The 23,896-nt window shown below is 36.7% G+C and overlaps 4 protein-coding genes across 8 annotated transcripts in view; 2 read left to right on the top strand and 2 right to left on the bottom strand.

Annotated features, from left to right (window-relative positions):
• The first annotated feature begins 1,066 nt into the window (after positions 1 to 1,066).
• Positions 1,067 to 5,080, top strand: LOC107728893 (spindle and kinetochore-associated protein 2-like). Of its 3 annotated transcripts, XM_016539201.1 has the most exons (9): positions 1,067 to 1,124; positions 2,726 to 2,815; positions 2,891 to 3,067; positions 3,240 to 3,314; positions 3,904 to 3,946; positions 4,059 to 4,191; positions 4,357 to 4,533; positions 4,907 to 4,930; positions 5,036 to 5,080. In XM_016539201.1, exons 1-7 carry the CDS (start codon positions 1,095 to 1,097, stop codon positions 4,508 to 4,510), a joined length of 702 nt encoding a protein of 233 aa, XP_016394687.1. In that variant the 5' UTR covers positions 1,067 to 1,094; the 3' UTR covers positions 4,511 to 4,533; positions 4,907 to 4,930; positions 5,036 to 5,080. The 3 variants fall into 3 exon arrangements, with proteins under 3 accessions (XP_016394687.1, XP_016394686.1, XP_016394688.1); XM_016539200.1 differs by lacking the exons at positions 4,907 to 4,930; positions 5,036 to 5,080 and having other exon boundaries at positions 4,357 to 4,578; XM_016539202.1 differs by lacking the exons at positions 1,067 to 1,124; positions 4,907 to 4,930; positions 5,036 to 5,080 and adding an exon at positions 2,255 to 2,315 and having other exon boundaries at positions 4,357 to 4,578.
• Positions 5,081 to 5,161: 81 nt separating this feature from the next.
• Positions 5,162 to 8,470, bottom strand: LOC107728811 (uncharacterized). The gene is made up of 8 exons (XM_016539086.1): positions 8,465 to 8,470; positions 8,031 to 8,211; positions 7,769 to 7,933; positions 7,609 to 7,690; positions 7,219 to 7,305; positions 6,994 to 7,073; positions 5,532 to 5,592; positions 5,162 to 5,375 (listed from the first exon to the last, which is right to left on the bottom strand). Exons 1-8 carry the CDS (start codon positions 8,468 to 8,470, stop codon positions 5,327 to 5,329), a joined length of 711 nt encoding a protein of 236 aa, XP_016394572.1. The 3' UTR covers positions 5,162 to 5,326.
• Positions 8,471 to 9,093: 623 nt separating this feature from the next.
• LOC107728868 (uncharacterized) lies at positions 9,094 to 18,109 on the bottom strand. Its single transcript, XM_016539165.1, has 23 exons — positions 18,054 to 18,109; positions 17,566 to 17,757; positions 17,347 to 17,461; positions 17,090 to 17,255; positions 16,689 to 16,828; positions 16,276 to 16,360; positions 15,877 to 16,010; positions 15,638 to 15,754; positions 14,611 to 14,734; positions 14,342 to 14,520; positions 13,279 to 13,427; positions 12,987 to 13,177; positions 12,639 to 12,747; positions 11,962 to 12,503; positions 11,679 to 11,755; positions 11,441 to 11,532; positions 11,143 to 11,337; positions 10,704 to 10,801; positions 10,263 to 10,376; positions 10,037 to 10,136; positions 9,873 to 9,939; positions 9,399 to 9,550; positions 9,094 to 9,303 (listed from the first exon to the last, which is right to left on the bottom strand). The coding sequence occupies exons 2-23, from the start codon at positions 17,693 to 17,695 to the stop codon at positions 9,140 to 9,142; spliced, it is 3,240 nt and encodes a 1,079-aa protein (XP_016394651.1). The 5' UTR covers positions 17,696 to 17,757; positions 18,054 to 18,109; the 3' UTR covers positions 9,094 to 9,139.
• Positions 18,110 to 19,595: 1,486 nt separating this feature from the next.
• Positions 19,596 to 23,896, top strand: part of LOC107728869 (C2 domain-containing protein 2-like) — a 13,614-nt gene continuing 9,313 nt past the window's right edge. For all 3 annotated transcript variants that reach the window (XM_016539167.1, XM_016539166.1, XM_016539168.1), the window contains exons 1-3: positions 19,596 to 20,279; positions 20,424 to 20,519; positions 20,773 to 20,892. In XM_016539167.1, coding sequence (XP_016394653.1) covers positions 20,010 to 20,279; positions 20,424 to 20,519; positions 20,773 to 20,892 — 486 coding nt within the window. In that variant the 5' untranslated portion in view covers positions 19,596 to 20,009. The remainder of the gene's footprint in view (positions 20,280 to 20,423; positions 20,520 to 20,772; positions 20,893 to 23,896) is intronic.

Genomic DNA, 23,896 nt, shown 5'->3' with positions numbered 1-23,896 from the left:
CGAATGCCTCGTTTGTAATGGGTTTTCATGTTTTTGTCTCGTCGCTCTGGCCTGACAGGGCATCATCACAGTATGGTGAGGGGCGTAACATTTCCGTCTCACGCTTGAGGTATTCGGCCAATCACAACGCTCTGGATAGCTGGCCAATCAGAGCACACCTCTCTTTTCAGACCGATGAGCTTTGTAAAAATCGACGCGTTTCAGAAAGGCGGGGCATAGAGGAGAAACAATAATGTACAGTATGTGGAAAATAATGTTTTTTTGAACCTTAAACTGCATAAACACATTTCATTACACCAAATACACCAAATAACAAAATAAGCTCTGGCGCTTTAATTTAGGCTTCAAAATTCATGAAAGTTATATTATTTTGTGAAGATTTTATTGATGGAAAAAACGTGTAAGTTTCACGAAATATGGTTGAACACAGCTTATTTTTTGCGATAATCCAAAAGCCTATGGGGAACCAGTGTGATGCTAACAGCCGATCGGCCTACAAAGTGACGTTATATATATTTTATTTTTTTAAATGACTCTTAGTCTTTTAATAAACTTTTTTTTAAATAGTACAATATTAACTGTCATCAAGACTTCAGTTTTAGAACTGAATTTGTTTAAGCATCCAGGAGCATGATTTTAAAGTTACCCTGACCTGAACATTACATCTTGGAGATTAAAATAGGTCTCTTCCCGTAATTCTCAAGGCCTTGGACTAAATATTTGTGTACTACAAATATCATGTATAGAGTATTCATACTTGCAGAGTATGACTAAGTGTAATATATAATACAACATTTTTTGCATGCATGCATCAACAGACTGCCGAAAGTTAAAAAAAACAACAACACTGAATTCACAATACATATTTAATACTCAATTTTAAATACTATGCATTATACATACATTGTGTAGCACGTACAAGGCAGTACGTTAGAATTCCATCCCGAACATACCATCCCTTTTCCACTCATTCTCCCTCCGAACTGACCAATCATCTTCCACGCTCTCTGACAGCTGACCAATCAGAGAAGGTCTTGCGTTCTGCTGCGAGCTTCATATTTCCGGGGCTGCTTCAGGAATGTAAACTATTCAACATGGAGACAGTTGATAAACTGGAGGCGATGGTAAGCTGTTTTTTCAGCCAAACGTTTCCATCAGATGTTTTCTAGTGTAAACCGACCGTACGCGTCTAACTGTTAGTGACACAGGTGCCTTTACGATAGACAACGTAATGTAGAACAAACACGAAGAATTACATGTTCTGTAAATGCCTCTGACTTTCCCTCACGTTGGAAAATTACGAAAAACATGTAGCTGGATGGCTAACTAGTGCCACTGCTAATGTCTTTTTTCACTTGTATTTACAGCAAAAATCAGCCCTAATGTGATTAATTTACTATAATGTGCATATTTTGAATCGAAACCATGGCATTCATTCCGAAAAGTGTTAATTTGGCTCGATGGCTGCTGTGTGAAGCGCTGAGCGCGGTGAGGGGCTGCGGGTGCGGGAGGGCCTGTGCGTGAGTCCGCGAGACTGCGCGCTGCATCCCGCACTTACTCCTTATACCATAAGATATTTAAATATGTGTAAACATTATGGGTTTATATAAACACCAGTTATTGTAGCAATTGTTATTAACTGATATCAATTTATATAAAATGTGTCCATTGCTTCTGGAAGAAGCACAGCCCTCTTCGTAAAAGTTTAGACTGATTATTTGCATGCCTACAAAATCTCATAAAAGCTATATTGGTATTCTGTTTAAGTAAAACCATAATATGCAATAATATAATTTTTTTTCTCACGAGTTCAAATATCGTTAGGAAGTGGAGACGATAGGGGGCGCAGTGTTGCTCTTTGTAGCGAACTAGCATTAGTAACTTTACTGCACTGCCAGTGTCAGAAATGCCTAATGATAATGTATTTTAGTTATTTTGAGTAAAAATATAAAATTCTCTCTGAACAATTCCGGCTGTTACTTATTAAATTAGATAAATGCAAAATAGCTATAATGAACAAAATAGCATAACAATAAACACACTCACTTTTAAAATGATTGCCTGTATTATGACACATCTACATATCTGTATCTCAACACTATAATGTTTTTATGTTTTAATGTTTATGTGACAACAGTTTTCTTCCCAGGCTTTTTTGTTGACATTATTTACATGATTGGATATTTCAGCATGCAAATGGACCGCCCTGAATGTGTACCGTCTGTCCAGTGCCCCTTTTATATTGTACTACTGATAACCCAGTTATTAAAGCAGTGCAATGTTAAAAGGGCATTGGCCAGGGATTTTTCTCAAAGGTAGGGTCAACAGCGTGGCCAGCCAAATCAAGTGCTGTTAACATGTGCTCTGACTTCATTGCACTACTGTATTGGACAGCTAGCAGTGCAATAGTATTGTCAAAGCATCTGAGAGCAGCTTTGCACAATGTTTGAAAGTTTTCAAAGAGGTGCGCCCACCGTCTCATCTGGCATATTGTGGTTTGTCCTCTCTGTTTTACAAGTCATGTCTAATCCTAATTCTTGGGACCCTATCAGTATTGCCTCTGCTGTCCACTGTTCAGAGTAGTGCAATATTGCTAATAGGGTTTCAGGTTTTAGGTTGTTCCCTCATTCAGATGGGCCACTAAAGCATACAAACAGCAGTCAACCCCGATTCAAATCTTGTGAATGCTTACTGAATTATGATGTTTAGGTCTGTGTCCTTGTAGTTCCAGAAAGCAGAAGCTGATATAGAATATGTGGAAAAGCGGCTGAAATTTGACTTCATGGCCAATGCGCGAGAAGCGGGCACGTTTGAGGTACGTTCGTATTCATTTTTTAATTTTAAATACTGACCGAGTCTGTGTTTCTAAATCTGTGGTTGTGGATTTCAGGGAAACCCTGTTCAGTTGCTGGAGAACCTGTCGGCGATCAAAGCACGGCATGTGGCCCTGTGCACGCAGGTGGAGGAGATCGCGGCGGAACAGAAACGATCAATGGATTCAATACGAGCTCACCTGGACACCACTGTGCAGCTGGTTCAACAGCTGCAGAACACAGCAGATGTGCAGGTGTTTGTTCAGTTGTACAACAACGGACAAAATCTAACAAACCAAAACAGTCCATGTTAATCTTATTACACTAGAGGCCATACACAATGATTTCACTATAGTTCAGGAATAGTCTTTGGAAAAAATGAAGGTTTTTGGGTTTGGACTATGCTAATGGAAAATATTGTTCAAGGTTCCGCCACTGACAGAAGAAGAACAAGAAGCGAGAGATTTTCTCTGCTCATCCATTGCCACATTAAATGTAGAGGTTAGGCATTTTGTAAAGCTTTTTATTACCATAATTACACAACTACACTACTGTTCAAATGTTTGGGGTTGGTAATGTAAGAAGTCTCTTATGCTTACTAGTGCTACATTGATTTGATCAAATACAATATAAACATTAATATTGTGAAATATTATTACAATTTAAAATAACTTTTCTAATTAAATATTTTTTTTCCCCTGTGATTGCAACACTGAATTCTCAGTCGCTATGACTTCAGTCTTCAGTGTCATTCTAATATGCTGATTTAATGCTTAAGAAACATTTCTTCTCATCATCAATTTTGAAAAGTTATTCTGCTAAATATTTTTGTGTAAACCATGATACATTTTTTCAGAATTCTTTGAAGAATACAAAGTTTAAAAAAAACAGGATTTTGTTTAAATAGAAATATTTTTTAACATTTAAATGTCTCTAACATTTAAATGTTTTTTTTAATTTCTTTAAAAAAAAAATCTTACTCCCTCTAATTTTTGAACAGCAGTTGCATGTACTTATTAAAATGTAATTATTTGTGAAGTTTGGAGGTAAAAGCTACTTTGAGTTGGTGAATGTGTTTCTGTTTCTTTAGGTCGCGTCTACAGAAGAACCTCAAACTCAAGCACAGTCTGAATGTAAGGACAGAAGAAGACTATCAACATTAAGCAATTGTAACATTGGCACATCATCAAGGGTCAATATCAGTAATTATAAAAAATCATTGTGCTTTTTTTCACTCTCTTGCAGCACAGAACGTGTGTGACGAGGTGTCTGAGGGGACATTTGAGACTGTTCCGCGGAGTGTACGTGGTAACTTGAAGCTGAATGACCTCAACACGCTCTATAAGCAGTTATCCGAGTACTTCTCAGATAAGGACAGGTTTGTCTGGTCATATTTGTGCAAACACATCACCTTTAACCCTGAGCCCTAACATGATTGATAATGTACTGTAACTTAAGACAACTTTTTGTGTGATTTGTATGTATTCCATAAAAGTGTTAACTAATACATTTTATTTAAATATTTTCATTCTTGTCTCTTCAGGGGGCCAATAAGCACTCAGAGGATGAAGAAGCTGAACATGAAAGTCAGTGATTCTGCATTGAAGACCTTACAGCATCTTAAAATCATCGAGCTGGATAAAAAAGGACTTGTGTCATTGCTGGCAAACGACGGGGAGAAAACGGGGACAAAATAGACACACAAACATCACCAAAACATGTAAATCATCCAGTTCCTTCCACCTCTGTGCTGAAGTATATCCCTTCTTGCACTTTGATTGGATCAACAGTTTAGAACGGGAATAACGGCGACTTGAAAACACTTCATAAACATTGCATCCATAAAGTTAAAGTATATCCATTAATCAGGATTGCATACATTTAAAAGAAAATAATTTGATCAGACTTTAAGCTCTAAACTTATTTTTGGCTGTTATTTTTCTGTCCTATTTCCACTGCATAATGTTATGCAGCCATTATTAAATTATATCGTGACCTGTTGTGGCATCATTAGGTTTGTATAAGAAAGAAACTTTACAGCACAAGAGGTTATATTTTTTGTAAAGTGAAACGGATGTTTTATCAAATTTCAGATATCAGTGAAGCAGAGGAGACTGGTAAGATTCAGTGTATTCACTTTTTTTAGGTTACTGTTGTAATTGAGTATGCAATAAAATATCTTTTTTTATATATATATATATATATATGTTTCCTTTATTTAGAAGCTACTGAATGCAGCAAGACACTGGCAATACATTTCTGTAACAACAACATCAGAACATCAAATAGAATTTAAAACATTTAAAAATGTATAACATCTATTTGTTACGGTCCATAGTAACATCAAAGCTCAAATTGTTGATGTACATAAGAACAAGTCTAAAGGCTAAGTTTTTTATTTGGAACATTTTCTTACATTAAACAGTAAATTCAACATAAACAACACAAACCACATGCCTTAAGCATCTAAAATGGAAACTATTCAGATGCAAAACATCGGGATCGGCTTCTCTTTAACAGTGCAGTTTGACTGACTCTGGAAGTGTCTGCTCAAGAACCCTGCTAATAAAAAAATTAAACATGAAATTACAAAAATATATTCTGGAGCATTTTCAACCAGGAAAGCCAGCAGGATTTTTCTAATGTATAAGCAATATGATTTACACTAGCAATGTATTCCTAGGGTCAAAAAAAAATTTTTTTAAGCTTCTTGTGCACCTGTTAGGATGGTTCTCCTGATCAGCTGCCTCAATCTTTTCTCCTAGCTTGTTTATACATTCTACAGAAAAAAAACAAACGGGGCTTCAATCAGGTAAACTAGGGATAGGCAACGTCGGTCCTGGAGTGCCGATGTCATGCAGAGTTTAGCTCCAACTCTGAAAAAAAACCTCACCTACCTGTAGCCCTAGTAATCCTGAAGACCTTGATTAGCTTGTTCATGTGTGTTTGATTAGGGTTGGAACTAAACTCTGCAGGACAGCGGCACTCCAGGACCGACGTTACCTATCCCCGAGTTAAACACTTCATTAGGCGTTTGAGCTTAAGACTGTTTTTATGCCGGTGTTAGATGGAGGCAAAACAAAGGGAAAGGCTTGGAGGCGGCCAATTCAAAAAAGCACAGACTTGCCTACACAAGGAGCTTAAAATGTCATCTTGTGTTGTTGGGTGGCAGAATCGACAGAGTACAGGCTTCATTTTGAAATTTTATCGCATACCTGCTGCCACTGACAGACAAAAAAAACGACGACAGCTGTGGTTAAAAGCAATAAAATGAGTGGACTGGACAGAAACGATCATCAAAAATGCTTGCGTTTGCAGCGCACACTTCTTATCAGGAACGGTTAAATAAAGTGTTGTCTTTAGTTGTTATAGATTATGGTTTGGTGGTCGCACGCCTAAAGATTTCTCATGCATCTCGCGACATGCAAGAGTATGAAATAATGTCTGCGTGCATGTGTGTAAAAAAAACAACAACTGGCGACTTGATATGCTTAATCTGTGATCGTATATACATTGTTGTGATTGATTGTGGCTGGAATTTTTAAGAACCTGGTAAGAAAGTTCAAAAATTAATTTGCAGTGTCTAGAATTTTTATTTCTAGAAAATATTCACATCTTTAAATGTACTGTATTCAAAGTAATGTAATGATACTGTAATGCCACTGTAAATTAACATTATTTACAGGAGGCATTATACTTTAAAATAACTATTTGGCCATTGCATACATACCTCTTCAAATATCCATCACACTGAATGTTGAAGTTTTTTTTGTTGTATTTTGGCCCAGTTGTTCACTCTCATGCAAAAATAGTTGCCTGCTGAAATTGAAATGTATGCCTACATCTTCATGGCTAGTTAAGACATGGAAGTAATCCTGTCAGATCATCCATCCACTGAGTGAGGGTACGTGTCGGCCAATCTGCTTTCGTTTGTGAAATAACAATCGCAGCCCCAGACAGTGAGTGACCTTATATATTCAGGTAAAATCGTGTTTCTCCAGTCATTGTTAAAAACAAGCAAACAAATCTTGATAGCTAGTGTTAGAGACGCAGTCAGGGGAATATTTCTGCCTCCACCTAAGCTCCGCCCACACAAAAAAAAACATCACAATGTTTGTTGAAAAGGGTAGTCTGTACTAACCCTTGAAAGGAGACTAGAAAAAGACTTCTATCCACGCACCTGCTGCTGTCTCTATGTAGTCCCCTTCTGGACAACCCAAGTCCTCTCTCACATCCCCCTCTCCTTTTATGTCAGACATGCTATACCAAGCACAGATTAATGGTTGTCATAATTTAAGATTAAAATATAATTCAGAAGACATATCTAATCCTATTTCTAAAAATCCAGACACTTCTAGGCTAGTCTTTGTGTTTGCACAGAAAAACATGGAGCTTCAGCACTCACAGGGACCCTGGGTCTCTAGGGTTTCTCTGCTCTGTGGTTCTTTCCAAAAACATTCTCTGTAGATCCTCATCAAGGGTGGAGCTTGCCCTGCAAGATTTCATATGCCATTTCAAAGTAGAAGCAACTTCATTTAAGTTTTAAGAGAGGAAAAAACTAATAATAGAACCTACTAACATGGATCTAAAAAATGAACAAATTATTCAGTTAAAATATAAAAAACATCCACCCCATAAATTCCTTACAGCTGTAGACAATAGACTATTCTAAATGTTAATAGAAGCCATTTCACTGATATATGTCACTTTTTCTTTTTTTTGTCATCACTGTGTCATAAAGTTTACAACCAGTAAAGTAAATCCCTTTACTACGGCAAAGTATTGGGGGTTTTACCTCTCAGTTTCATCAAGGCTGTGACTCTTATCTCTTTTCTGAGAGTTTGCATTATCAGCAGAGTTGCGGTCTGGATGATGGTCTGAAAATACAGAAGCACATTACTTCAATTCCTCATTTAAGTTAATAAAAACACAGCCCTACTGTAGATCTGCCTTACCATGTATCTGACATGGGTTTTCACCCTCACATCCTTCCATCTTCTCTGCAATGTCTTCATCATCAAACACCTTTTCATCAGAGGACTCTTGCTCACATTGCCGTTCAGAGTCTGACGGGTCATCATCACCTACCTCCTCTCCCTCCTCACCCACATCATTATTCTCTGCAGGAAACACAATCAAACAGTTTGATTCTCACATCACGGCAAATACATTATTACGTTTTTAAAAATGATTGCAATGAACAACAAACTGTCAAACCAATAGGATGCTCTGTCTCTTCACTGGGCCCCTGGCTGGTCTCAGTGGACTGTCTGGCTCCAGAGCTGGCAGTGTTGAACTCTGCATTACCGCTGGAGGAAGAGTCTATTTCCTCCCTTCCATCCTTAGAGATGTTGATTTTTACTGGAGACTGCAGGACGCTGGACACAGAGGCATTTGTCTGAAAAGAGAAGCAGGATATCAATATAAATGCTCCAGCTGTGATTATATTGATGCAAAAATAAGATAATGGTACATTTACATTTATCAGATGCAAGCTTCTACAACAAAACAACAACAAGCATTTGTATATAATAAAAAAGAAGTTGTCTTCACTGAAAAAGTTCTGAGTGAATTCAAGTTGCGAAAACACACAGAAGAGATGTCAATAGCATAAAACAAATAATAATACTTAAGATATTTGATGAGTGTACCATCATATTATGCCAGGAAAGATGACATTTCAAAGCACATTAGAAATCAGAGATGCACTGATACTGACATTTTGGGCAATAACTGAAATGATTAATACTTTTCAAATATAGGTCAAAGATATTATCAAAAAACAGCCACCTTAAAAGTCTCTCGATAGACAGACAGATAGATAGATAGATAGATAGATAGATAGACAGACAGATAGATAGTAAATCAAATAAATATAAATAAATAAAGGAAAATAAAGGAATAAATTACATGATGAAACAAAATCTAAATGTTTGCATCACATTTTATTCATTAATTATTTTCTGTATTTATTTGTAACTTTATTTTTATTCTTTTTAACTTATTTTTTAATTCTTATTTTTAATACATAGACAACATTCTTTTACACTATGTAAGTAAAAAATTACAAAAGTATAACAAAGATTATAGAAATAAAATGCCTGTGTACCCTGGAAAAAAAATCAGGCTCCATGTAGACATTTTAGGTTTAACATTATTTAGGCCAACTGGTGTAAACAATCTGGGGTGTTTATTTGAGTATAAATTGTCAGCTGTATATCAGTCTATTTTACTTATTGGTCTGATATGGAAAACATAAAAAGTCACATTTATTGCCCGATACTGATATGATTGTTGACAGAAATATATTATTCAAATATCATGATTCATTGACTGACAGTGCTGCTGTCTCCTGCGCTGACTGTGGCGTAACTCTCTGTGCAGACAGTATGGGATGGAGCACTGCCCCATGGTGACGTGTCCAACAAGCTCTGGAGGTGAGGGAGGGGCTCAGTGCCAACCTGCACATCTTTAAGGTGTGTCCTATGGCCTGTAATTAAACAGTGCTCACAATTAGACGAAACTGACCCACACAACATATTCTGAATCTTGATTCATGTTACATTTTTCTGATTCCCAGCTTACCTTTTGGGCTGCGTGGGGTGCTGTTACAGGGTGGATGTCCTTTGCTGACAGGGATGGACGGGGCTTCAGCTGACTCCACCCATTCTAGGTGATTGGCTGGTGAACAGGATATGCTGGAGAGGTCTGCAATCTCAGCGAGGTCTGGCAAACAACTGATCGAACGAAATTACCAAAACGCGGAGCACAGACTCAGCCAAAGGAAGATTTAATTTAGAATGACAAAAGACGTATACATACAAATGCATTTAACAAAAGTGACAAAATACACTACCACTTAAAAGTTTGGGGTCGGTAAGATGTTAATATTTTAAAAAGTAATGTATTCCTGTGGGGGCAAAGCTGAAATTTCAGCAGCCATTACTCCACTGCTGACCCCAAAACTTAACAGTTAATAAAAAAGAACATGTATATTACAATAAACTGAATTTTATCATCTGTTATTGAGCTTTGTGTGAGATGCTTTATTTCTTGTACCTGATGGTAGGAATACACCTGTGCATGGATTCAGACTCATTTGAGTCCTCTTGAGCAAGCTGGTATTCTAGATAAAAAAAGGGTGACATAAAGGTTATAAAAAAGACAAATGTCACCCACAAAGCTGGCAATGCAATGACTGCAGGCTGTTTTGATCTACATACCACTCAGACTGTTTTCACCAGCCTGTTTTCCCTCTGCTGGAGTTGTGCTGGGTCGACACACCTCCACTGTGACGTCCAACTCGTCCTCTGAGCTCAATGACTGAAAAACATAATAAGAGTAGAGGAAATCTACCTCTTTTATTCTTCAAGGCATATGCCTAATCTTCTGATTTTTTTTGCATTATATAAAGAGTGTCCAAAAAATATCTAAAATGCCTATTTTTACCTGAGAACGCTCTTCACCAGATGATGTGTGGTTGGACAGGTGATGTTTGGGTGTGTAGAACATGCTAGATTGCTGTGTCTGTGTATAGTCCAAACCATCTGAACTTCCCTCATCCTTGTGACATAACATACATTAAAGGGTACATATTTAGCATTTTTATAGCATTTTGTTGTAGAAGTCCACCTATAACGTTAAGGTTTAAGTCATACAACAATCTTGATTTAGTTTTAAATGACGATTTATTAAACTCACACTGGCCTTATTAAACAGACTATTATACAAAAAAACTGTTTTTGTTACTATACCTTTAAAAATTCTACATGTAAAAAAGCATGCTGAATGTTCATATGCAAATGTAGGTGGCTGTGTTTCATTAAAAAAAGAAAGAAACATTAATGAAATGGTACAAAACAAATATAAATAAAGGTCATAGTTTATCACCTCAGTTTGGCTTGTCACCTCCAGCACTCCATTGGTCACATCAAAAGTGTGATTGATAGTGTGGTAATTTGTGCTCTCCTCACTATCACTCTGAATACCTGCCATTAAATAGCATTTAAACACATTTTTAAATATTTAAAATTATTATAAAAAATAAAAAAAAAGGAATTTAATATTGAATTGAGCCTAAATAAAACACTAAATGAAATATCTTAAAGGGACAGTTCAACCAAAAAATGAAAATTGTCGTCAAGTTCCAAGTTCCCAACCTGTATAAGTTTCTTTCTACTGATGAACACAAAAGAAGATATTTTGAAGAATGTGGGTAACCAAACAGTTGCAAGAGGGTGCACAGCATGAGGGTCAGTAAATGATGACAAAATTTTCATTTTTAGGTGAACTATCCCTTTAACAGTAATTTCAGGCACAGCTCTATTACCGGCAAAACTCTTGAATAGTTGCTCCAGATCAGTGCTTTCCTGGGTCTCATATTCCTGGTAGCCATTCACACTATTTCTGTCCTGTAGATGGAACTGTTGCTCTGCTACATCCTCACTGTCACTGCTGCCAAAAGCACTCAAGGGTGACCCCAATCGCCCACGTGTCATTAGGGCCACCATTTCACTAACCTCACCTGCACCGACACACACAACAAGTCACATGACACCTCTAAGACAGTCTTTGAACTGCATAAATTGCACATGAAGATAATGAATGGTGTGGCTGTTGTTTCTCACTGGTCCATGAGGGTTTTGTTTGGACGTGTTTTTTAAGAGATTGGTGTGTGTCATCTTTCTGAGTCTCCAACAACCCAAGTTGCACATGTAACCTGAAACAAAGAGATGTATTTGCTTATTTTTTGTCATCTTCTTGCCTATTTGTTCATATATATCCTTCCTGTTGTTGCCATCCATCTATCATTCTCCTTTTGACTTATATCAGTCTTTTTCTGCTAATGCTCTTATACTGTTGTACCTCTCAGATTTTTGATGTCCTGTCTGTTGCTGTCCTCTTTTTGTTGTTTCAACTCTCTTCAAGTCCCTGTTCTCCTCCTGTAAGTGAAGCTTTTTCCTCATATTTTTTCGATAAATTATTTAAATCATTAAGCTTTACTGATTGCTATTCCTTTTTTGTTTGTAGGTGATCTGTTGGTGGTATGTTTCACTCATTTAGTTTAGTTTTTTTTTCTTTCTTTCCTCAAGAAATTAATACTTTTATTCAGCAAGGGCACATTAAACGGATCAAACGTGACACATACCTTTACACTACTAGGAAGGGATGTGCTGTCGAAGCTCTCATCTTGAGCTGAGCTGTACTGACTGACCTCCTCATCTCCATTAATGGTCCAGTTGGGAATATAATTTTTAAAGGGTGGTCCCACAGCCTTCCCAACACCATCACTGCACTCTTTTTCCATGTGCGCCCTCTTCATCACAGCATCCACCTCATCAAAGCATGGGGCGTCCAATTGGGCCGCCTCTACATTATCCAGACTCTGCTCAGCCTGCTGTAGAAGAACCTGAGACACTTTAAGATTGAGAACAATGGAGCCAGTATGCTTTGAGATAGAGCGGTTAATTGCCAGATCCTTGTCTGTATCACTATAGTTAGAACAAGGTGGCTCAGAAAGTGGAGTATGATGGGTAGTTGGCCATTCCTGCAAAGCAGTGACGTCACTATGCGAAATATCCCAGTGGAGGTCATCAGTGTCTGTGGTGGACTCCTCTTCTTCTTTGTAGATTCCTTCCAGGAGATTTTCCTGGATCACATTGTGTACTGCAGTCCTGCAGTGCTGATATACTATGAGGAAAGAATAGGACAAACTATATGAATGTATTACATCAAATTAATGTACTTAACAGACACTTTCTCACAAAAGCGATAATTTTCTATGCTCTAAAACGTTCCATAATCATGACTGAATGGAAATCTCACCAGATTTGACCTGCTCTCTCGCCTGATTAATGTCAGTGTTCCATCCAGGGATGCTCTGAAGAGCTGACCATGAGTTCCATCCACTTCTTGTATTCTCGCTTCTTATCTCCTGTTGTAGATTAGATTGCACCATTTACTCTCATGCTGATATACTGTATATTACTCTCTATATCTGGAAAAACCTTGTATAACATATCCTAAATCATTTTACTTACTGATTTTACATTTTTCTATCATGTCACCCACCAACTTTTGAACAGTAGTACACATCCAGAAAATAAAGCATGTTACATGTGCACTAATACATACTTATGAGATAGAGTATCAGAACTAGACCATTGTACAAACCCTTATATAACAGCGTAGATTGTAGCACAAATCGTGCAGGTTGCTGGTCCTGTGCTGGGCTCTGTGCTGGAGGCCCGCCTGCAGGAACTGGTAATAAGGCTCAGGCACGGCAGGGTTTGCTATCAGAGCCTGGCCGGCTTCTACCGACTGTTTTATCCAGCGTGGGTCTGTGGAGCCCCATGGCAAAGCATCTGTACAAGGCAATATAACTGCTTTACAAGTTGCAAGCTAGCAACACAAAACAAGATCTATTACACAAGCTCTACTGTTTGCATCGCATGCATGAAGGTACCTGTATAGATCTCCTGTATAAGGGTGCACACACTATAGAGATCAGCTTTTCCTGTACATGCTCTACATCTGATCACTTCTGGAGCTGCCCAGTTGATAAGGCTGAGAGGTAAAGGAACAGGAGGTGGGGTGTAGGGGGCCGTTCCCTCACTGCAATTGAAAAAGAGGGTAAAGGCATGTCAAACAACTAAAGATCGTGTCCGTTATGAATGGAAGCCATTTAATTTACACATTTCCTAAATTCAGGTTATTTTAAATATATAGAGGATTTTTTAAATTATTTTAATATGTTCCTTGAGGTTTACTTGTTAATAAAGTTTTTTGCACAAAAAAAAGCAAATATGTGGAAAAATGATTATTTTCAACCCTATTCTGACTCTCTGTCTGAAACGATCTGTTTTTAAAGGTGCTGTATGTAGGATTGACACCGAGTGGTTGAACTAGGTATTGCAGTCCAAATTCAAAAAATTCAAAAATCCCTCCTCCTCAGACTTGAAGCACAGGCAGGTTGCCCGATTGAGGACACCATGAATGAAATGAGATAAACTGTGTTTTCCACCAACTGGCAAACTGGCAGTGGGCGGGTTTCACAAACCAAAACAGAGACCGACATTCTGGCCCGGAACGCACATATTCAAAGGAGAATAACTGACTGTAGCATTGTTTTTCAGATAAACAAGTATGTTAACTTAGCATGTTTCTTAAATATCTGCAAACATATTATATTATTATAACATATTATAAACATATTTTTATGCTTTAGTAGAGTCAAAAACTTATATACAGCACATTTAAGGGGCGGTAACCTTTAAGGCTTGTCAGGAATCAGCCACTTTTGTGATTGGCTAAAGTCACTGTATAGGAAACCGTATCAACGCCCCCTCGCTATTGCATGTGAGTGTTTTGACAACATGATAAAAAAAAACGCTCATTTCCAGACAAAGCATTATGAAATCATTTACTTTTGGTTTGTGATGCAGCTCTTATATGCCAAAAGATCAAGGCAAATATGATTTCTCATGTCATGACCCCTTTTATATATGCCTTTAGTGAGGACGGCGTACCTGGGCACAATGAACCCGAGGCCCGTAACCTTGGCAATTCCAGGGTGCACAATGAGTACAGTGTGTGAGGAAAGGGCCCGGAGCACCAGAGATCGGCCATGCAGGTACATTAACACCTCACACACCTGTAGCACCACTGATAACAGGTCAACCAGCTGTAGGAGAGGAAACTCATCCCGCTGCAGAGTGTGGAAATAAATAATTAACACATTTTAAGATAAAACCACTTCTCAGTCATTTATAAATCTTTTAGAAATTTCAAATATTACCCTTTGGTGCAGCAGACTGTACAGGGACCCCACATTTACTCTCTCATAGACCAGCTTTGTGCTGTCCAGGTCAACAGACATACTCACAGCCATCAGCAGCAGCAGGTGCGGGTGAGACAGCTGACTGCACAGGATATAATAGTAACCATTGCTACTGCACAGTGTATTTAGATAACAAATAACAATGTAGGAAAAAATAATACAGGTTTTGAATTACTTCAGTAAATGATGATAACATTTTAATTTTGAGGTGACATATTCCATAATTCAAGTACTCCATTTCTGTCAACATTAAATTAAAATGGACCTTAATAAATCTGTCGAAAAATGTCACTGGTTTAATTGTGCATGATTCTAACCAAAGTTATTGTTATAGGTAACTAAAACTATAGCTAAAACTAAAACCATAAAAAATGTTTTTTAATTTAAATAAAATTTTATTAAATTTCTCATTTTTATTTAGTTGATGTACTGAAAAACTAAAACTGAAATACAAATGAATAAAAAATGTATAGACATATTAAATAAAACAAAACTAAAAACAACAAAATTACTACAACATAAATATTCAATTTAAAATGCAAACCGAAAAGAGAAAAAAAAAACTACGATAGGATCTCAATAACACTAAAATAACATAGATTCCATTATCTCTATAATATATAACTCTAAAAATAATAATATAATCCTTCATCAAAGTGATATCTTTATCTGCTTTAAAATTAGTTTTTTGATGAACAGCTATGCGGCCCAGGAAAAATAATAATAGCCAATATAATATTAACCAGTAACATCACATCCCAACATGTTTCATCCAATCCAATTGGATCAAATTCACAAATTTCATTCAGTTTCACTCAGAAATACATAACATTACGGACGTGAATGCACTGCAAATAATGTTTCATATTGTCTACAAAATTATACAAAAAGACTTATCACCTAAATCAAGTTTTATTAATAACAGTCCTTTACATGTTTACAGTCAAACTCTTTTGCAGCTTTTAAAGAGTGTTCATTGTCCTACCAGCAATACTCCTGCTCAGAAATGAGTAGATCCAGGAGACCATCACGTTCTTCATATTGTTGCAAAATCTGATCATGCAGCTCTTTAACAGTGACACGACATCCTTTCCAACTGTAACTAAGGCACAGTTAAAAAAATTATTACGTTTGCTGTAAGGAAATGCTGTATATCCATTTAAATCTGTCCTCTTACTTAATGAATATTCAATAAAAGGTCATGGCTTGATTACAATGTCTTACTTGGTCATACGTATGAAAGATCCACACATAAAGGAATTGAGAGGCTCATCGTTAGCTTGAGCTAAATCACTGTCACTTATCAAGGGCACAGAAGCAGCCAGTCCCAGACCCAACTCTGGCTTCTCAGAGTATAACTGTAATGATTACAGATTACAGAACAACATCTTAACAGCTCAATGTGATTAATAGCTGTCAACATGAAAGTACATTGTGTTTAGTAGATTTGGTATGCTAATGGAAAGGGGAATGTTCATTTTATAATCCTTATAATCGTAGTCTAGGATTTAGAATATGTTTGTTAATATGAAAACATTTATGTATATTACTAAAAATGTGATGTGTGTTCAGGTTTAACCTTCTCAACATATTTGCAAGAGAGAAAAAAATGTTTATGCATACCTTTCCATAGCCAAAACACTGCATCATCATATCACAGGCAGACATCTTATAATTTATTTTATTTTCATGAGTGAGCCCAGATGCCCTAAAGAGAAGGACAAATACAAATAAAACTTTACTTTTACTTTTACTTTTGTACAATCAGAGTCTTGAATCACTGTTCTAGGTATTGTTTCTTTCTCTTTCTCTAAATGACACTATAACTAAAGGCTGGAGAACACTACACAATGTTTGCACATATTTTCCATTGATTTGCATTCTGGTTCTCTGCAACTATTTACAAAGTCGTCAAGTGTTTTATTCCTAGTGTTTTAAAATCTGTTAAGGTTTTGAAAGTCGTGTATTCAAGCCTTAAAACACAGAAAGTGTTGACTGATAAAGATGAATGGCCAGAGAAGAGCTGCAGATCTTACCGAGGTCGCAAAAGCTTAAGCAGGGATGGAGAGCTGAGCAGTGTCTTTGAGGAGGTTGGGGTGATACGCGCATCCCTGGACGGATGGGTTTGCAGCAACCTCTGCATTTGAGACTCACATCTCTTCAGAAAAGCAAGCATCTGTAGATAAAAAAGAATAAATGGTCTAATGATGCCTTTACACTGCGGTGCATACACAAAGAAATTACTACTATACTAAAAAAATTATATAAATGTAAATAAAAACATCCTGAAATGTGTTTGAAACTATGAAATTGCAATTAAAATGTGATAATTGCATTATGAAATACTCTGTCATGACAAAGACAAAGTTGAAGGCTGCACTGGTGCTGCATTTTATAGACATAGAACCAAAGCAGCATCAAAACAATCAGCACACACCTTCGGACTGTTCTCCTGAGCACCTGCCTTGGCCCAGTCCTTCGGCATCCGGCCCTGATCATCATGGAGACGCAGGTCCCCGCCAGAATCCAGCAGTGAACTCAGCAGCCAGGGATTACAAGAGAAAACTGCAGCATGAACGGGGGTACTTCCATCATTACAGCGGCTGGTGAACATAAACATCACACATGAGATAATATGCTATTTTCATATTCAAACAAGCTTGGTGGGTTTATTATGGGAAGGTTTGACCTTACTGATTTGGATTTGCCCCATACTGTAGAAGCTTCTCTACTACACTGGCAAAGCCAAGGAGAGACGCACAAAAGAGTGGTGTCTGTCCAAGGTGGTTCATGCTGTCAGCTCCCACACCTATGGAAGATGTAATATAAAAAGTATTAATAAAACATGTACAATCATTGTAAAAAACAAAACAAACAAAAAAAACACAAACAAAAAAAACAATGTATGCTAACCTTTTTTTAGCACATTCTCCACTTTTGCTACTTTTTTTTCAATTGTGTATCTGTGCAGAAGAGCTGATAAACCTCCACCTTTCACAGTGCCGAGGAGCACCGGACAGGGCATTGGCTGAACCCCTGTCATGATGCAGATGTCCCTTGGATCAAATTAGAGAAGTAACCAGAGATTTCTTCCTCATCTGAAAACTGAATTATGCTTGGTTGAATAATTTTAGCATAGCAAGCCGAGCCATAAATGTTTACTTACTAATTACATGTGCAGTTACAGTAACAATTACAGTTGGCTTCAGTCAGAAAGTTGAAAAAAAGAAAAAGGTTTAACAAGAAAACTAACCAGCGAAAACATAACCATACTGACTTCTGTCACACTCATACATAAATTTAAATGTAAACAACATAATATATGCTAGGAAGCGGGCACCATTAGCCCAAACTCATTTCATATGAATAGGCCTATTCCTATTTATCGAATTATAATTTACCCGTTCAGGTAGAGTTCAGTTGACCTTCGCTAATTAAAATTGTGATTGAAATAGAAATCAGTTTTTAAAATAAACAAAGATTGGAATTCAAATAAGTTCTTCGATATCATGCATTTTTTTTTAGCTTCACTCTGTCATGATTCCGATGGACACTGGGAATTGGCGGATGAATACTATTAGGTGGCTCTTGAAATATCGACATTTCAAATGTTTTCTAAAATCGATACTACGGTGTTTTAACTACTGATTTTACTATTTTAACGTGGAAATTACGTATATTATACATTTTAAAGTGAGAAAGTAATTTTAGCAAAAAAAAACATTGTAGGATTGCGCACTATTTCTCCTTCTGTTTTCTACCTCCGCGCAGGTCTACTTCATGGCTCAAACGTTCTGCCTCGAAACTAACGTTATTAATTAATTTTCATTAATAAAAAAAAAAAATTTTATTTAATTTTTTTTTTATTTATTTATTTTTTTCCCCTTCTGTATTTCTTTCTTCCAAATTTATGCACACTCCACACTCCAGATCAGTAGGTGGCGGTAATGCACCTTTTTCGCTGGTTTGCCAAACCGCCATAAAACACCAGAAGAAGAAGAAGAAGAAGAAGTTACATTAATGACGTAGTAGTTCGTGTGAGATAATCGGGTTGTTGTTATAATCGGTTTGTGTAAGTTATCTAACGAGTGCTCTGTTATTAAGTATTGATCGACAAAACAGAACATTTACAGTTTGTTTAATGTTAGCAATGAATAAACCAAGCAATGAGTAAATAATGTGAATAATGTTAGCAATGAGTAAATAACGAACTTGTTTTTTTATTTGAATTCTAAAAAAAAGTGTATGAGGGTGAAGTGTAACGTTAAATATACTACTTTGAGAAAAACGTTTGCAAACAATCCCATTGTTTTAGCTAGTAATCCACACACGCACACACAATTCGCACATTTTCATATAAACAAAGAAACGCCCATTGTTCAAATGAAGAGATATCACAAGACCTTTGTCTTTTTTCTGCAAGCATAAATTCCCCGTAATAATAATATACTACAAATGCAATTTTTATTGATTGATTTTGTCTACATATTTCAATTTACTATTATTTAATTTTAATAATTAATTAATTTAATATAAACACGTCAATTTGTATTATTTTGGAAACTGCAGTAGGGACTTTTATTTTGTCTCGTCAGGTGACGATGCTTTAGGACTCCCGAACCTCAGTGCAAAGCTAATAATCCTAGAAATAGGCGGTGTGTGTGACACACTCATCCACTCTGTTTCTGCCTCTCTTCACCATACACTCCCAGGAGGATGAACAACCCCGCTAGAGAAGATGAGAACTGCACTTAATGTCACTTTTTAAACTCTTTTTTTGTTTTGTTTTGTTTTCTGTGGGATAGTGCTCGGCTAATGTGATGGTAACGTGGCTCATCAACGCCGGGGGATTTTCAGGAACTTTTTTCACCTCGAATGCTCCGGATCTAATGCTTTTACTATTTAGAGTTGTTTTTAAATAATATTTTTTTTTAAATCGCCAATATTTTAAAAACATTTGTTTGTGTCCGACAAGAGACGATTTATCCGGTCAAAATCTCGCAGATTCATTCACGGGCGGTTTACTGTGAACTGCCGTGTTAAAAATGCTACTTAGAGTGTCAGTAGTTGTGCAGATGCTCTAATATTTTAAACATCTGATTTTAACAATTGTATTTTGTGTTAAAACACATCTGTCTGTCGCTGTCGTGCTGGTTGAAGTGAGATTTACGAGCCTCAACCCACCGGTCGCGTGTTTCCACCCACTCACCGTGAACTTTCATTTTTGCTTTTTGTGAAGGAGTTTTATTAGTCAATACTAGGAAGGAAAGTGTCGTTATTGTGCTGGGATGCGGAAGGGAGAGGAGTAGCGCTGATGGTAAACATGTTAAGGGTTTAAAGTGAATGGCTCGGTGATCATGTCGTCTATGGAGGGTGTTTTCTCCTGGGTGGGTGACTGGCAGTGGCTCTGCATGGTCACTCTCTTTCTGGCCTCTGTTGTCACTTTGATTATATACTTGGTGCTGTATTTTTCCAACGAACCTCCTGTTGGGAAAACACCTCTCAGTAATGTGGATTCTGAGGAAGCCGATGGGATTTTATGCTGGGTGCTGTCTCTGAAAAGCTGGAAGAGTCAGTGGAGAAGAGCCTGGTTCAGGAGCCTCAAGGAAGAAGCTTGTAGATCACAGGTGGGTTTGTTGTTGTTGTTTTAATTCAGTTATATCTATGTATAGTCTTCATTTTTAAAATAGCACATACGAGCTCCTAAAAAGGTCAATGTTGTGGTCTTTTTTGCTTATTGTTTTCCTTTGGTGTTTTGTTCCTCTTATTAGAGTGGGATTCAGCTGACATTTGAAGAAGATAGTGTTCAATCATCAGAACTGGCCGTGGACCAGATTTCAAGCTTTACTAAAACACCCGGTCAAAAAGTAAGGTCACATTTTGAACGTTTATACACACTAACCTGCATGAGTAAACTATTTGTTGCCATACTACTTTATTATCTCACCCTGCTTGCTTACGAGAACTGTATTTAGGTTTGGATGTTTTGAATCAAAATAGGGTTATAAGACTTCTCGTTTTGATGATTCAGAAAAATTATTAGCTATGTTATGACTGATGAAGCATGAGGATATTTAAAGTGACAAACTAGTCTTAGTCATAATTGTATTCTTTTTGCAGAATGTCCTGTGTCAGGTGGTTGGAAACAAGCTGCAGTTTTCTCTCAGTGCTTTACCAAGCTCAATGTCTTCAGAAACCCCCCTGAGATACAGTGTGAAGATATCTCCACTTCGTCTGCAGGTAAACATGAGTGTTTATTCTGCTCTTAGTGTCACTTGAGGATGGTTGGGTAAACGCAAGCGCGTTGGCATATGTATAACAAATTGTCAAACAAGACAGTCCTTCTTTAAATGCTTCCAAGAATGTTGGCAATGGTGAGGCAGATAATCCAGTTTTTTTTTTTGTTTTTTTTTTTAAACATTCTCTTGGAGTAGACAAGCATCTCCTTCTTTGTGATTCTATTACTTTTTTTTTTATATCAGTTTTGGTTTCAACAATTTTTTTATGTAAATGTATTTCAGTTAGCTGCCAAGGTAACATTTCTAATTTAAGTTAGGTTTTTCTTCTAACATTATATTTTATTTGATTTCAGCTATATTTCAGTTGCTGAAAATGATTTGTAATATTTTTGGTTAATAATAACACTGTTTTATATGTGCACAGTCACATACCTGTAAGGATCAGGAATAAACATTTGCTCTTGAATAAGATGTCCCATGTGCTCATGAGAGATGTAACGTTTCATGCGCCATCCCGAATGCTTTTGATTTATGGGGTGTGACTCACTCTGCCGTTTTATTCGCCAGGGGAATCAGATTTAGTGCCTCGGTCGCGAGTACTGGCTCAATGTCCTGCCTTTGTTTTAATCACCATTAATATGTCTCTGCCTCAGAAACATGCAATTTCACTGGTACATCCTGCCTAGAATTATTCATGGAAAAGCTTGTACTTCTTGCAAAGAAAGTTTGTTTAATATTGCGCTACAAATGTCAGTAAAAATTACTTTCAGTGTGCCCTCAGAGCTGCAGCTTTTTCTGCTCTGCAGTCATTGACAATGCATTGTGTTTAAAAGCTCACACAGCCTTTACTCAATTGCATTACAGCTATTTTTAAACCGATAAGTTGGCCGGTTCCTCATTGTCGTGCTGATCACGTTTTAGCCCTATGTGCGTTGAGTGGCTAAATGCGTTTAACCTGTCGTTAAATCTTTCGTTTCCTTGTATGCCTTCAGAATCCGCCCCGGATCTGTGGTATTCTGTCATAGTGGGCTGTGTTTGTTCAAACAAATCGGGTCAAGTGCTAGTTTGTAAATAGAATTCCAGACATGTGCCAAGTGTACATACGGAATACTGGCCTTTTTAGAAGCAGTTGCATTTTCTGTTTGTCATTCAAGCCTCTTTCTGGAGGAATCCAGGTGGTTACTGCATATTTTCTAGCTGTTTCTCCTGCTGATCAGGGCTGGTTGCTGGAAAGCTCCCAGTGGTTGTTAGAATGACTTCGTAGGCTGAACAACAGTATATTTAGGGCTTTTGTTTCTGTTCTAGAGGTCGATGCACTCTAGAGCTCACAGCCACTTATGAAGTTGTGGAATAACACTTTTATTGTGACTCCATAGGGTCCAACTCTTGGCAGAGTTACAAGTACTGTAAGCAAATATCTTTTCAGGTTCAGATTGAAATAGATTGAATTTTCTGTATATTGCACTGTAGGTCATTAGTGACATTTTCTAGTTCATCCACCCTCTTCTGACTTTAGAATTTGTATATTTTGTAGAATGTGATTTAGAAATCAACTTGAGCATTGAACTGGAATTTGGCATCCTGTAATTTTTTTTCTCCACTTTTCACCCAACTTCAGTCTTCAGAAATGTAAAGCAGTCGTGCTTGGACTTGACAGCCCATTCCTCCGTGTATTGTGGGCCCTGCGGCTCAATGAGCTGTTGTGAATATGTGAATGCTCTGGACCCTTTGTTTATTGTGAGTTTGAAGTAGGCAGTGTTATGTTATTCTGTTGTTGGCCGCTGTGTGTTTCTGCCTTGCTGATATAAAGCAGCAACATTTGTGGTTTAATTTATGGCTGATATTATGTCAACATAGATCTGTCAGCTGTTTATTTCAGTTGGTTTTTCAAGCACCATTTTTTTTTAAATTGATGATATACAAATACCTGTATGCGGCAAGTTAACAGTGGTATATAGTTGTACTTGGTTGTTTGTTGTAATGTATTATTATTAATGACTTGTATTAAACTTTGGAGTCTTTTTTTATTGCATTTGCTACTATTTTTTTTAAAAAGCCCAGCTCATTTTAAAGCTCATAGTATTAAAAAATGTAAAAAATTAGGTCTAGAAATTGTTTGACTTGGTTTCTCTAACAGTGTAAAAAACTTTTTCTGAGTTTTAAATGAAATAATTCTGAAAAATGTATCATGGTTTCCATATAAAAAAAAAAAAAATAATAAAAAAAAAAATAAATAAATATATATATATATATTAAGAAGCACAGCTGCTTTCGACATTGACGATAATAAGAAATTGAGCACTAAATCAGAATGATTTTTAAAAGATCATGTGGCACTGAAGACTGGAGTAAATTCAGCTTTGCCGTCGCAGGGATAAATTACATTTTAAAATATATTAAATTAAAAACAGTTATTTTAAATTCTAATAATATTTATTTTACGATATCACTGTCTTTATTGTTTTTTTTTTCCTGTCTTACCGACCCAATCGTTTGAACAGTAGTGCAAATACAATTTAATTATAAAGTGGTCACTTTATAGCTGCAATTTAATGCACAAATAAATGCAGAAAAAAATCCCTAAATAAATTTGTCATATTATGAAAATAAATAAAGGAATGCTATAATTTTTTTACATGATAGTTGACAATTTAAATGTCTGTTTTCTGTTTCATGACTGGTAAAAGCAACAAGACAATTAAGACCTTGTGTTAAACCATGTTAAAGGGATAGTTCACCTAAAAATGAAAATTAGATTTTTATCTGCTTACCCCCAGGGCATCCAAGATGTAGGTGACTTTGTTTCTTCAGTAGAACACAAACGAAGATTTTTAACTCAAACCGTTGCAGTCTATCAGTCTTATAATGGAAGTGAATGGGAATCATGGCTTTGAGAGAAAAAAAAACATACACAAACAAAACCAAATTAAACCCTGACACTAAAATGACTGACAGACTGCAACGGTTTGAGTTAAAAATCTTCGTTTGTGTTCTACTGAAGAAAC

Source organism: Sinocyclocheilus rhinocerous, unplaced genomic scaffold (assembly GCF_001515625.1).
Source record: "Sinocyclocheilus rhinocerous isolate Xijiao unplaced genomic scaffold, SAMN03320098_v1.1 scaffold397, whole genome shotgun sequence".
In the NCBI taxonomy this organism is placed as follows: Eukaryota; Metazoa; Chordata; class Actinopteri; order Cypriniformes; family Cyprinidae; genus Sinocyclocheilus; species Sinocyclocheilus rhinocerous.
This window is presented reverse-complemented; position numbering and strand designations above follow the sequence as displayed.